Source organism: Jaculus jaculus, chromosome 6 (assembly GCF_020740685.1).
Source record: "Jaculus jaculus isolate mJacJac1 chromosome 6, mJacJac1.mat.Y.cur, whole genome shotgun sequence".
Lineage (NCBI taxonomy): Eukaryota > Metazoa > Chordata > Mammalia > Rodentia > Dipodidae > Jaculus > Jaculus jaculus.
In genome coordinates, this window is record NC_059107.1 from 155734278 (window position 1) to 155748458 (window position 14181).

Below are 14181 nucleotides of genomic sequence, written 5' to 3' on the forward strand. Positions count from 1 at the left end.
ATAGATGCAAAAATTCTCAACAAAATATTGGCAAACACCTGGGTGTGGTTGTGCACACCTTTAATCCCAGCACTCTGGAGGCAAAGGTAGGAGGATCGCCATGAGGTTGAGGCCACCCTGAGACTACATAGTGAATTCCAGGTCAGCCTGGGCTAGAGTGAGACCCTACCTTGAAAAGCCAAAAAAAAAAACAAAACACACACACACACACACACACACACACAAGAAAAACAAGAATACAAGATACAAGAATATATCAGAAAGATCATTCACCCCGACCAAGTAGGCTTTATCCCAGAGATGCAGGGATGGTTCAACATATGCAAATACATAAATGTAATACATTATATGAATAGACTGAAGGACAAAAATCATATGATCATCTCATTAGATGCAGAAAAAGCATTTGAAGGGATGTTAGATTTAGTATTGTGTTGGCTGTAGGCTTGTCATAAATAGCCTTTATTATGTTGAGCTATGTCCCTTCTATTCCCAGTCTCTGTAGGACTTGAAATCAGTGTGGAGCTTCCTGAGACAGCTAAAAATAGATCTACCATATGACCCAGCTATAGCACTCCTAGGCATATATCCTAAGGACTCATCTCATTATATTAGAGATACATGCTCAACCATATTTATTGCCATTCTATTCACAATAGCTAGGAAATGGAACCAGCCTAGATGTCCCTCAACTGATGAGTGGATAATGAAGATGTGGCACATTTACACAATGGAGTTCTACTCAATGGTAAAGAAAAATGAAGTTATTAAATTTGCAGGGAAATGGATGGATCTGGAAAGGATTATACTAAGTGAGGTAACTCAGGCTCAGAAAGCCAAATGTTGCATGTTCTCTCTCATATGTGGATCCTAGCTACAGATGACTAGACTTCTGTGTGAGTAGGAAGAAAACTCAGTAGCAGAGGCCAGTAAGCTAGAAAGGAGATATAAAGGGAATAGAAAAGGAGGGAAGGGGCCATAATAGGATGGTATTGTATATATGTAAGTAGAAGAACAGATTAATGGGGGTGAAAAGGCCTAAGTGAGGTCAGGGGAAGAGATTGAGTAAGAGAAAGGTGGAGGGAGGGCTAATCAAAATCTAAGAGGATATAAATAAGTCATATGGAAACCTACTCTTTTGGACAGTGGAACACTCAGGAGCCATAGATTGTTACTAGAAAATTTTCAGTGCCAGGGGATACAGGAAGGGATACTTTCCAGTGAGTTGTTGGCTAGGGTGGTCCCTGATGCCCCAAAATATTACAGGCCATTGCCAAGGTCCTTAGTTTCCCACCAGAAGTAGATGGTAAGACCCTATTGCTAAAGACTCCACATACGTGGACTGCAAGGTCAATGAGAAATCCTGCTGGAGCTGAGCTGAAAACCTAATCCATGTAGACCAGCTGACAGAAAGCTGGAAGAAGCCATTCTGCATGCAGTTCAATGGGAGAGAGAGAGAAATCACCAGTGAAGATACCCAACAGTGGACACTGCAAGCCTTATATTTGGCCAGCCAGGCCAAATGAGCCAACGGGTGCAATAGTGGCACGTCTGCTATAAAGGAAACCAACTGCCCTCTAATTGGACTGGAGGCAGGCTCCATGGGAGGGAATACATCCCTGATACTGAAAACCTACAACAGGGGTAGTCATGAGCCCTAGGGGTATAACGTCTGCTGCTGTCTGGCTAAATGTATGTACTATGCTTACCAAACTGCCCAGTAAGCACGTCTTTTAATGTTCATGCCCATATATTAATGCTACTCTCACTTTTGGTAGAGAACATTCTATTTTCAGATGGCAGTGACCTTGGGATGACTCAGAAGGCACCATGGTGTTGAGAAGAAGTGACAGAGGAGTGCTCAGCACTGAAATATCTATCACACCTTCCAAGGCTCAGGGTCCAATGTGGAAGAGGTGGTGGAAAGAATGTAAGAGCCAAAGGAAAAGCAGGACTCCTTACATCATGCTCCTCCAGACACAAAATGACCTGGATATCCATGACCTCACAGTGCCTGACATTACCTACGCAAGACCATCATAATAGGAGGAAAAGATCATCACATCAAAATAAAAGAGAGACTGATTAAGAGGGGGAGGGGATATGGAGAGCGGAGTTTCAAAGGGAAAAATGGGGGGAGGGAGGGAATTACCATGGGATATTGTTTACAATTATGGAAGTTGTCAATAAAAAATAAAATAAAGTTGAGCATAATTTTACCTTTAAAAATACAAACAAGGGGAGGGAGGGAATTGCCATGGGATATATTTTATAATCATGGAAAATGTTAATAAAAATAAAAAAAATTAAAAAATACAAACAACATGTCTACAGGCCAGGCATGGTGGCACATGTCTCTCATCCCAGCACTCGGGAGGCAGAGGTTGGAGGATCACTGAGAATTCAAGGCCATCCTGAGACTACATAGTTAATTCCAGGTCAGCCTGGACCAGAGTGAGACCCTACCTTAAAAAAAAAAACAAAAACATGTCTATAGCCATATTACCTTGAACAAGCCAGATCTTGTCTGGAGTGGGAAAAACAAGGGAGACCCTGTCTCAAGCAAAGTGGAAGGAAGGAACAGACTGCCCTGAAGTCCTCCACACACTTGCACCCTTCTCCCACCCACACATACATACTGAGAATTTTAAAACAAAATGTACATGAAACAAAAAGCAATTTAAAAAAAGAATTTGTATAAATAAATGATAAATACAACCCAGTAGAAATGGTAAAACATGCTGAGAAGATGGCTCAGCAGTGACATCCACTTGCTTAAAAGAAAATAACAAAATGGAGACCCATAGTCTCTCTCTCCCTCTCTCAAATAAATAAATAAATAAATAAATAAATAAATAGAAGAGAAGAGAAGAGAAGAGAAGAGAAGAGAAGAGAAGAGAAGAGAACAGGGACTAAGATTCAAAGGAGAAAGCCCAATCAGGCCCAAGGAACTACAGATAGGATTGTAAAAAGCAAGTTGCTCTGTATTTGGAAAACAAGAATAGAACATGGTTGGTGTAATATTAGAAACCTCTCCTCACTATAACTCTTCCTAAAGTTTCAGTGAAAAAAAAAAAACTTCTAAAAATGAACAAAAATAAATCTGTGAAGCAGAATCCAGAAGAAAGTTGTTTTTTTTTTTTTTAATTACACCTTATTCATTTATTTGCAGGGGGCAGGGAGAGAGAAAGAGAGAGAGAAAATGAGAGAATGGGCATGCTAGGGCCTCCAGCCACTGCAAATGAACTCCAGAAGCATGCGCCTGAAGAAAGTTATTATGAGAAAACAGAGTTCAGGCCAGACTAACATCCCCACAGGCAACAGAAATACACTAGAGAGGCAGAAGGAGGGGGAAAGTATGAGTATGAATTAGAAAAAAAACCTCAGGAATGGGAACTCAGGAAACAACTAGAAAGTAGGAGAAAAGAACATTAGTTCAGCAATGATAGCTAAGCCAGAAGGAAAGCACTGAGAACACTGCTATAAGCGACCCCAAAAGAAAAGGAGGAGGGACAGCAGGCGTGGTGGTGCACACCTTTAATCCCAGCACTGGGGAGGCAGAGGCAGGAGGATCGCTGTGAGTTCAAGGCCACCCTGAGACTACATAGTGAATTCCAGGTCAGCCTGGGCTCAGTGAAACCCTACCTTGGAAAACCAAAAAAAAAAAAAAAAAAGGAAGAAAGAATAAATGACCTTCATAATGAAAAAAAAACAAACAAACAGATAATCTGACTTTTTTTTACATCAATATTCAATGTTCTATGCCATTAAAAAATACTTAAGTAACTCAAAGAAAAAGAAGCAAGGGAGGTAGGGAGTGAGATAGGGAGGGAAGAAGGAAGCAAGGAAGGAGAAAGGGGAGGAAAGGAGAGAGGCAATGTGAGTCCAAGCTTCACATACAACAAAACAGACCTTTGAGGCATAAACTACTGCCTTATTGTTTACTTAGGGGTGTGTGTGCATGTGTGTTCAGGTGTGAGTGCAGGTGCGTGCATGCCACGGTGCGTGTGTGCAAGTCACAGACCGTTTTCGGAGGCTATTCCTCACCTTCCACCTGATTTTGAGGCAGGGTCTCTGGTGGTTCTGCTCTCTTCACCAAGCTCACTGACCAGCCGGTTTCTGGTAATTGACCTGTCTCTGCCTCCTATCTCACTATAGGCTGAGATTACCATAGCTTCCAACTTAAAAAATAATTATTTTATTTATTTGAGAGAGAGAGGAAGAGGCAGATATATATAGAGAGAATGGGCGCACCAGGGCCTTCAGCCACTGCAAACGAACTCCAGGCACATGCACCACCTTGCGCAACTGGCTTACGTGGATCCTGAGGACTCTAACCTGGGTCCTTTGGCTTTGCAGGCAAGCAAGCGCCTTGAAGGCTAAGCCATCTCTCCAGCCCCACTTCCAGCTTTTACATGGAGTCAGGCTTATGTAGGACGTGTTTTGTCCATGAAGCCATCTCCTCAGCTCCCTGGAGTCCCTTGTAATAAATGCAACATTCAGCTCGAATATGTGTGGTGGGCTTTTGTGTATCCGGTTTTCAATTTGCCATTCTAAAATGAAAAAAAAAAAGAAAGAAAGAAAGAAAGAAAGAAAGAAAGAAAGAAAGAAAGAAAGAAAGAAAAGAAAGAACCTGCAAAGCTAAGCCAGATTCTGTCTTCTATTTGCTCAAAACCACTAACAGGCTGGAGAGATGGATAAAGCGCTTGTCGCTGAAGCTGGAGTGCCCATGTTCTATCCCTGGATCCCAAGGAAAAAGCCAGAAGCCCATGGTGGGCTCCTGTAATCCCAGCATGCTGATTCTGACTGTGAGATGGGACGTGGAGGCAGGAGAGTCTCCCAGAGTTCATTGCGAAGGCAGCCAAGAATAGCAGAGGGAGAATCCAGGTGAGAAACCCCACCACAAATGAAGTTGACAGGCAGAAAACCAACCTGAAAGTTTTCCTCTGACCTCCACATGTGCACTGTGGCACATGTGTGCCTGCACTCACACACGAACACGTACATACACAAATAATAATTTAAAAAAAATTAAGGGGCTAGAGGGATGGTTCAGTGGTTAAGGCACTTGCCTGCAAAGCCACGAACCCAGGTTTGATTTCCCAGTACCCACATAAAGCCAGATGCACAAAGTGGTGCATGTATCTGGAGTTTGCAGTGGCTAGAGACCCTGATGTGCCCATTTCGTGCCCTCCCTCCCTCCCTTTCTCTCCATTTCTCTTTCCCTCTCTCTCCTCTTGCAAATAAATAAAATCTAAAGGGCTAGAGAGATGGCTCAGTGGCTCTGGCAGTTGCCTTCAGAGCCTAACAACCCAAGTTCAGTTCCCCAGTACCCATGGAAAGTCAGATGCACAAAGTGGCGCATCCATCTGGAGTCTGTTTGCGGTGGCTGGAGGCCCTGGCACACCCATTCTCTCTGCCTGTCTCTCTTCTATCTCTCTCTACTTGTAAATAGATAGATAGATAGATAGATAGATAGATAGATAGATAGATAGATAGATAGATAATAGATAGATAATAGATAGATAAGTAAATAAATAAAATACTAAAATAAAATTAAAAACTTTTTAAGCCCACAGATGGTGCCCTTTCACGAGCAATGTCCAGTCACCCCCTGGTACTGTCATGTACGTCGTCTTCCTCCAGTGACTCTTGCCGCCCACTGCGGCCCCTCCACCTTAACTGTCCCCAGGAACTTCCTCAGCTCCTTCAGGCCTTGCTCAATGTCCCCTTTCTGGAGATGGTTTTCCTTCAGCATCTTCCAAATGCTCCTTTTGTCACTCAGTAGATGGTGACAGGTAGGCTTGCTAACCGTTGGTTTGGCCTGGCCCCTCTGTGGGAGGGCAGGGTTTCTGTCTGCTGTATGCCTGCCTGCGACAGCGCCTGGCACATAGCTGGAATCCTTCTGGAAGCAATGAACTGAAGAGGCAGCTTGAGGCACTGTCTACCTGGTATGGTTCTGGCTGGGGAACGTGCCTAGTTGTCACAGCCAAGATGTGGGTGCCTGGAGAGGCGGCTCTCCTTACAGAGCGGGCCTGGGTGACGTTTGTCCCTGATTAGCCCGGGAGCACCATCGTGACATGGAGAGCCACTGAAGGCAGAAGAAGAAGGCCCAGGCTCTATGACCAGTGTGGAAGCCCAAATAGGTATCTGGGGGTTATTTGAATCAAGGGTCCCCCATAAACGTAGGTGTTCTGAATGCTAGGTCCCCAGCTGGATCAATTTGGGAATTGGATCCCCCTGGAGGTGACGTATTGTCGGGGCCGGGCTTATGGGTGTTATAGCCAGTTTCCCCTTGACAGTGTTTGGCACACTTCCCTGTTGCTGTTGTCCACCTGATGTTGGCCAGGAGATGATGTCCACCCTCTGCTCATGCCACTGTTTTCCCCTGTCATCATGGAGCTTCCCCTCCAGCCTGTAAGCCAACATAAACCTGTCTTCCCACAAGCTGCTGTAGGCCCGTGTTTTCTGCCAGCAATGTGAACCTGACTGCAACGGAGGCTCAATGCTACATCCCCAAGTGTCCTTGGAGACATGACCCCCATAGGACCACTGGGCGTGGGTAATCTGATACATGTTTTCTACTAGTAAAGTTGATCCCCCACCCCCGGCCAGACGGTACCCCAAAGAGCACACTGACTTCTGGTCCCTTCCCTATAAATTGGATCACAGGGACTGTCACAGTTAATCAAAATTCCCTTCCCAGGGCCCGGCATGGTGGCGCCCGCCTTTAATCCCAGCACTAGGGAGGCAGAGGTAGGAGGATCAGTCGCTGTGAGTTGGAGGCCACCCTGAGGCTACACAGAGAATTCCAGGTCAGCCTGGGCTAGAGGGAGACCCTGCCTCGAAACAAACAAACAAACAAACAATCTCTTCTGAGCCATCCAAGGCCCCTCACCATCAGGCCCACCCACCCATCCTCTCTGCGCAGCTCAGGAACTTTGGTCCCTTCCGCCTGTTTGCTTTGTCTCTGGGAAGGCCTCCTTCCCTCCTCCACTTAGCAAGCCTCATTCCCTTCCCAGCGCTCACTCTCTCCTTCCGCGCTCAGGGAAGCCTAGCCCTGGTGCCAGGATCCCTCAGGCCTCGGGGCTACAGTGAAAAGAAGACCTGTCCCAGCCCTCATGGGAGGTCCCGACACTCCAAGGAACAGGCAAGTTAAGTTCTCCTAGCTATCCCAGCTCAGAAACCTGGGGCTTATGGTGACAGAAAACAGTTTCTTCCCCGTTAATTTACACTATACCCTGGAGAATGCTGCCAGGCAGTTTGAATATCTCCATTTTTTTTTTTTTCCAGATAGGTTAACTGAGGCCCAAAGTTCAAGTGCACAAAGTCACTAAGCAGTGGAGTTGGGCTTTGAGCCCAGATGCTCCTCAGCAGGCTTGCTCTATTAACTCCCCTACACCTTGAGAACAAACAGAAGCATCTGGTGCAGAGCGGGAGGGAGGGGTGGTGGCACCTGTGGGGGGGTCAAGGGAGGTGCCCTGGGGGAGGGGACAACTGTGTTGAACTGTGGGAGGAGGGGCCACTGGTTCTAGGCTGAACAGCAGTGGCTGCGTCTATAAAAGGCAGCTTTTTTTTTTTTTTTACCTAAGTAGGGTCTCACACTAGCTCAGGCTGGCCTGGAATTTACTATGTAGTCTCAGGGTGGCCTCGAACTCACGGCGATCCTCCTACCTCTGCCTCCCAAGTGCTGGGATTAAAGGCGTGCGCCACCACGCCTGGCTCAGAAGGCAGCTCTTTTAGGGTGGCAGGGATGTGACTTGGGGCATGGGCAGAGCTGTGTGGGTGGGCCCGCTCTGGACCCCAAGCTCAGGATCCCGTGTTCGCTCCTGCTGCTGGTAGAGACTGGATGCCCCTACTCACGCAGTGACATGGTCAGATCCCCATCGTTCCCCCCAGGGCGGTATGGGGGGGTGGGAATCAGAGGTGGTGGGGGCTGGGTCCTAGCCCTGGCTCTTCCCAGCTCACCCACTCATTCTAGACTCTTGAATGACACCTAGACCTCTGAGACTCAGTTTCCTCCTTGATTAAAAAGGAACAGAAAAGGCCCCAGTGGCTGGGTTTTCTGAGGCTGATCAAGCCACTTGTCCTACTGTCATTAAGGGCTAGGTGTGGGCTTGGCGGTCTTCCCTGGGAAATGGGTATAGGAGATTGGTTGGGCCTTTGTTCTGTAGGGAGGGGGTGTAGGTATGTACGTATACGTGTGTGTGCACGTGAGTGCATGTGGGAGGGGGTATACACGTGGGTGTTCGTGTATGAATGTGTACACATGGGGTGGGGGTGTATGCATGTGTGTGTGTGTGTGTGTGTGTGTGTGTGTGTGTGTGTGTGTGTGTATGTGTGTATGTGTGTGTGTGTATGCTTGAAGTCAAGTTTGGGCATCTTGCTCATTCACTTCCCTCTTTACTTACTGGGGCAGGGTCTCTCGCTTGGAACCAGGAACCTCCAATTCAGCTAGTCTAGCTCGCCAGCTCACCCCAGGGTTCCCTTGTGTCTGCCTTTGGCTTGTTGGGGACACCTGGCTGCCAGGCCCGCAGGGCACTAACAGAGGTGCTAAGGAACTCCAGTCCTCACACTTACGAAGCAAGCGTTTTACTGACGGAGCCATCTCCCCAGCCCTGTGCCCTTGTTCTTGAAGTACAGCCCACGTGCATGCATGATGCCAGACCCGGGGGGCAACACTCACCACCACCTCCAGGTCTGAGTTCAAATGTCGCTGGGTATCCGACATCTGCACCAAGATCTCCCCTAGAGATGGGAGGAGATCCTTCAGTGTGGGGAGCCTGCCCCACCCACCTTCTTCCCCCCAAAAGCCAGCCAAGAACCAGCCTAGGGCTGGACTGGGGACCAAAGTCCAGGGATTTCCCACATGGCTGTGTCTCAGGACTTGGCAGTGCCAAGTCCAGCTTGGGTTCCAGCCTGAAATGTCCAGCCGGGACAGGTGGGAAGGGAGCGGTCAGGGGTCTGGCATGGGATACAGGGGGCTCTGGGCATTAGATATAGTCCTGTGTTGGGGTTGAGGAACTTCTGAGAGGGCACATGTGTATCAGAAAGCTGCCTCACCGGGCGTGGTGGCACATGCCTTTAATCCCAAAAGGATTGCCAAGAGTTCGAGGCCACCCTGAGACTACATAGTGAATTCTAGGTCAGCCTGGACTAAAGCAAGACCCTACCTCAAAAAAGTAAAATGAAAATAAAAAAAATAAAAAAGAAAGCTGCCTCAATGAACCTTAGACTGTAAGCCGAGCAGGTCCCCAGCGTGAAGGGGGCATCGGGATCACAGAAGGGGGGCCCAGAGCTGGCACAGCAAGAGAAGGCCCAGGCAGGAGGCGAGCAGCCTCACCTAGAATCTGGGAGGTGGAGCTCTGCAGGGCCTGCTCCCCGATCTTCTGGATGGCGCTGAAGTACACCTCGGCTGCCTCGGACAGAGCTGCAGGAGAGGGGCGGTTCAGGCCCAGTTCCCAAGCCGCCCCACCCTGAGGCAGACACGTGGAAGGGGTACGAAGGGGCACGGTGTTAGGCGAGGGAGGGCAGGGGCTCTCAGCCGGTGTGTACGGCTATGGCCGTGCCAGAGGAGAGCGGAGGGGCACCCACCTTGCCTGCTCCCGAGCAGCACCTCCATGTGCGTCTCGGGCATGGTGTGGAGGCATCTGTGTTGCCCCCCCCCCCACCTGAGAGTGCATGTGAGTGTGTAGTGGAGCTCAGAGATGGGCTACCGGGTGAGAGGCGGGGGCATGTGGAAGGCATCTCTGGCTCTGATGTGAGCGATGAGGGTGGTGAGGTGGGTGGGTGGGGGCATGAAGACTATGAGCAGAAGCCCTGGTGAAGGCAGAGGCTGAGCCCCGGGTGGGCACTCACCATGAAAAGCCCGGAGGTAGTTGTTGCCCAGGTATACCAGGTTCTCCAGGGCGGGGTTGAATTGCTCCATGATGCTCTGGACCCGAGGGCCAGGAGGCAGGCCATGGCGGTGGAGAGAAAGGACAGATGAATAGAGGCAACCCGGTCTGTAGAGCCCCATCCTGAACCTGGGGTCACCAGAATCTTGCCTGTCTTCTCCAGAGGCCCTCAGAGGCATCTGTTAGGGGCCAGTTCTGGGTCCGGAGTCCCTTGCAGCTACCTCCTGCTTACACACCTGTCCCAGTGGGACCCAAGTCCCTCCTGAGATGGGCTCATCTCAAGAGTTTTCCTCCTGCTGCTGCTGCTGGCTGACTGAAGCCTATTCACAGCTGAGCCCTGCCCTGTGCCCAGGCCTCACCGGGATAGAAAATGGGGCTACTGGTATCACCGCAAAAGTAGGGGCAGACCTCTTCCTTCTCACTGAGGTCCCTGCTGTAATTGGGTCACCAGGGGTCACTATGGACCACCCTGGGCCGTGGCCACTTGGAGAGAACTCTGGGTGGTGGAGACAACCCTGGTCTTGACTTAAATCCCAGCAGCACCCTCTCCTTTTCATGACCTTGAACAAGCCGTGTAACCTCTGTGGTCTCAGTTTTCGCATCAGTCCAACAGGGTGGTTATTTCCTATGTCACAGGCACGGCTGTGCGGAGCACCTGTGGTGGGCCCCACACGCAGCAGGTCTGTACTGACCCCAGCCAGCCCTTGGGAGGTGGGGTAGGAAGGCCGCGCGAGGGGCCCAGATATGAGGGAGACAGGTTGAGTCCCATTCCTGGCTGGGTGGCCGGCTCCTTTCGGTTAAGAGTCTCACCCCTTGGACTCTGCTATTCAGCCACCTGGACCCAGCTGCGGCTACCGGAGACTTGAAGACCCCAGATACTCCTTATTGGGAGCGAGAGAGGGCAAGGGGTCTTTTCAAAGGTGTGGCTGACTGCTCCCTGGAGTCCTCCGCTCAATGCTCACAGCTCAGCCCAGCCGGGTTCCCGGAACACCTGCGCCCTGGGCTCCACCTCTCTTCGGACCTGCTCTGACCCAGTCTGAGCATGGCTGCGGCCCACAGCTCACCTTGTAGATGGCCATGGTGGACCTGTAGAACTGGTCCATCTCAGGGGCCATGGGCGGTGGCACGGGCACTGAGGAGGTGGGAGGCAGGTGGCGGCAGCAGGGCTGAAAGCACCAGGGTCAGCCTCTGGGTCTCTGCGGAGACGGAGATGGTACCAGCGGGCGGGGAGGAGGCTGTGGCATGGGGCCTGCCTGGGAGGCGGTGGCCGCTTAATTATTCACCAGCGGGGATGTCAATGCGATCTGGGGCGTAACCAGACCCTGCAGGGAAGGCATCCTGTGACGCGGGAGGGCTCGTGTGACCTGCCCTTCAATTATTTACCCTCTGAGCACGGGCAGGTGGGCACGTGTGGATGGACCACTCTCCTGGGTCATGTCTAACTCAAGGCCACTGGGGCACCCCATCCTGCTTCCTGACCTCACGTGACCTTGCACACCCTACAGGGCCGGAATGCTCACATCCTCCTCCTACAGCCAGCTGAAGGTGAGCCCACACGGAGGACGGACACATCACTGTTGCGAGGCCTCACCTCTGTCCTGGGCCCCTCAGAATTGTGCCTTGAGGGAGATACACCCAATAATGCTTCTGTATATAACCCTGACCACCCCAGCTCCTTTTTCTTTTCCTGGTGTCCTGGAACCCAGGGCCTCTTACATACTAGGCAAGTGCTTCCAACACTGAACTAAGTGCCCAGCCCTGGTTCCTCCAAATGCCAGCCAGGGCTGACACAAACCCAGACCTGGGGGCAGAGTGTGACCAGGCCTAGATCCCCTGCCCTCACTGAGCTTCAAATGGAGCTCGTCCCTTTCCCCACTGGGAGGCTCTAGGGTCCCCACCAACTTGCCTGAGGCAGGTGGGCCTGACAGCAGCCTCTCTACCTCAGAGGCCTGTCACAGGAACCCTGAGGAAGAGGCCAGGGGAGCTGGGTCGCGGGGGGCCCCGCTCACAGCACAGCACACATGAGTCCAAACTCGTTTATTTCACAGCTTTGATGCGGCCGCTCCCATATCTCCTTCCATAGGGAGTGCATGTGCAAAAAAGTGACCTTTGGGATCTGGGAGGGCTCTCAAGGTGGGGCAGCTCTAGGGGTGGGGTGGCCAGTGGCTGGTGCAGAAGGGCAAAGTTGAATGGGGCATCCTGCACTTGATGATGGGGTGGAACCCCAGTTCTCCCCAGAATGGATGGTGGCAGAGTCCTCGAGCCACACTGGGCACCTTAGTGTTGGAGCTGATGGGGTGTGGGGCTGTTGGTGGTCAGTTGTCCTTCACAGTCAGGGGAAGGGGTGTGGGTGGGTAGGTTCCAGACTGCCTGGAGGGACGAGGGGTAGGAGGCTCGCAGAGATGCCTCATGAGGGAGCTGATCCTACTCTGAGCTCCCAGGCCACAGGCAGGCAGAGTGTGTGACCCCTGCTTGGACCCTCAGAGTGCCGGATGGCCTCGCCCACCCTCAGCAGCACGGCCAGGGGCTTAGGGTGACAGGAGCAGCTGGATGAGTTTCTGGATTTCCTCCCGGTGCTCGTGGAGGTAGACCTCGGTCTCCCAGAGGGCGTTGACCAGCACTGCGTCGCTGACCTCATCCAGCATGATATCTGTCCCCAGCTGCGGGTTCAACCTGCCCAGACCAGGGAGAAGGGTTACCCAGGATGCTCGGCCTGAGTGCAGACAGGAGCCGGGCTGGGGCAGGCCCGGGTCAAGGGCCTCTGGGGATGGAGTGGGTGGGGGTTAGTCAAGGGCTCTCGCCAGGTCTGGGTGGCACTGGGCCAGGCCTGGGCCTTACCTGAAGTACTGGATGCCGACCATCTCACACCAGGCCCGGGCCCGGTCCACGGCCCGCCCGTCCGGATCTGTGCACTGGTGGGAAGCGGCCTGTGAGTCCGGCACAGTGCCGGCCCTGCCCCATTTCCAGCTGCCTCCCTCCCCATCTTGCAGACCACTGAGTTCCAGCCCCCCACTAGCAGTGGCTGCACAGACTCCCCACTGGCAAGCTGTGCAGAGGAGCGGGGCCCATGGTCTCACACTTGGCCCCGCAGAGTCTGTTCAGGAGGGCCGATGGCAGTGGGGGCAGAGGCTGAGTGGGCAGAATCCCCGCTCCCTCTCCCATCTAGTTTTTGCCCATATACATTCCGCCCTTCCACACGAGGCTGTGTGCAGAGAGGAATCCGCAGCCAAAGAAGCTTGGCAAACCTCACCATGGGTGCGTGTCACCATGGGAGCCCCCCAGAGGCCACTCCCCGCGATCGGCTGCAGACGATGGGGGAGGCTGCAGCGTTGGCAGGTAGAGACACCAAGGGAAGTGGGCCCAGGAAATGGCCCCAACTCACACAGTCCACCACCATCTTGCCCAGTTCCTTGGCCCCAAAAACAGTCTTGGCCAGTTCCCAGGGGTTGCTCGGGCGGAAGACATCCACACAGGTCACGGGCACTTGTGGGGACTTCCCTGTCCCAAGAGACACAACTATGGAGAGTTTCTTCACCTTGCCATCTTGGCCCTGTGGGAAGCAGGACACAGGTGGTCAGAGGGCACCTGCCACAGGTAGGGACATGGGGGAGGGAAGAGAGAGACCAACTAAGGGTGGGCACAGGGCTCTGGCAGGAGGGGAAGAGGCCCTGGAGCAGGAGCACAGCTGGGTGCTGACCCTGGCTGCAGCCCCTCCCTGTAAAGACTGGCATGGGGCCAGGTGTGGTGGCGCGCGCACGCCTTTAATCCCAGCACTTAGGAGGATCACCGTGAGTTTGAAGCCACCCTGAGACTACGTACTGAATACCAGGACAGCCTGTGCTAGAGTGAGAGCCTATCTCATAACACAAAACAAAAGCCTGGCATGGGCACACAGCCACCTCCCGGAACAGCACCGTGTGTTAACAAGGCCACACAGTGGCCAAGTAAATAGTGTGCACATCTGCTGTCCACACATCACATTGTAAGGTCGGGCTAGGGAAGACGGGGGTCAGAGACAGGTGTTAATCTTCCTGCTGGTGTGTGGAGGGGGCATGGTGACCCCACTTCATAATGAGGACCCGGAGAGGCAAGCTCAGGAAGAGATTTGCCTGGGGCCATGTGTTGGGGAGCAAAGGCCAAGATGTGAGCCAGACTGGGCTGCTGTCTGTGTTTGTTCAATAAGCTCTGCTGCCAACTTGTTGACCTTCAGGGAGTCCCTCCCACTAGGGGACCCTGGCTCCTTATCTTTAACAGGGTATGACTTAGTGTGGGGGTGTCAGAGATG

General features: G+C 51.9%; 2 protein-coding genes across 7 annotated transcripts in view; both read right to left on the minus strand.

The window, feature by feature from the left end:
- Nucleotides 1–11119, minus strand: part of Baiap2l2 (BAR/IMD domain containing adaptor protein 2 like 2) — a 35890-nt gene extending 24771 nt beyond the window's left edge. Inside the window, exons 1-4 of the mRNA XM_045153028.1 lie at nucleotides 10961–11119; nucleotides 9859–9934; nucleotides 9344–9430; nucleotides 8687–8748 (exon numbers count right to left, since the gene is read on the minus strand). Coding sequence (XP_045008963.1) covers nucleotides 8687–8748; nucleotides 9344–9430; nucleotides 9859–9934; nucleotides 10961–11011 — 276 coding nt within the window. The 5' untranslated portion in view covers nucleotides 11012–11119. The remainder of the gene's footprint in view (nucleotides 1–8686; nucleotides 8749–9343; nucleotides 9431–9858; nucleotides 9935–10960) is intronic.
- A 799-nt stretch (nucleotides 11120–11918) lies between these two features.
- Pla2g6 (phospholipase A2 group VI) overlaps nucleotides 11919–14181 on the minus strand; it is a 50576-nt gene continuing 48313 nt past the window's right edge. For all 6 annotated transcript variants that reach the window (XM_045153401.1, XM_045153402.1, XM_045153400.1 and 3 more), the window contains 3 exons: nucleotides 13279–13446; nucleotides 12735–12808; nucleotides 11919–12569 (listed from right to left, as the gene is read on the minus strand). In XM_045153401.1, coding sequence (XP_045009336.1) covers nucleotides 12425–12569; nucleotides 12735–12808; nucleotides 13279–13446 — 387 coding nt within the window. In that variant the 3' untranslated portion in view covers nucleotides 11919–12424. The remainder of the gene's footprint in view (nucleotides 12570–12734; nucleotides 12809–13278; nucleotides 13447–14181) is intronic.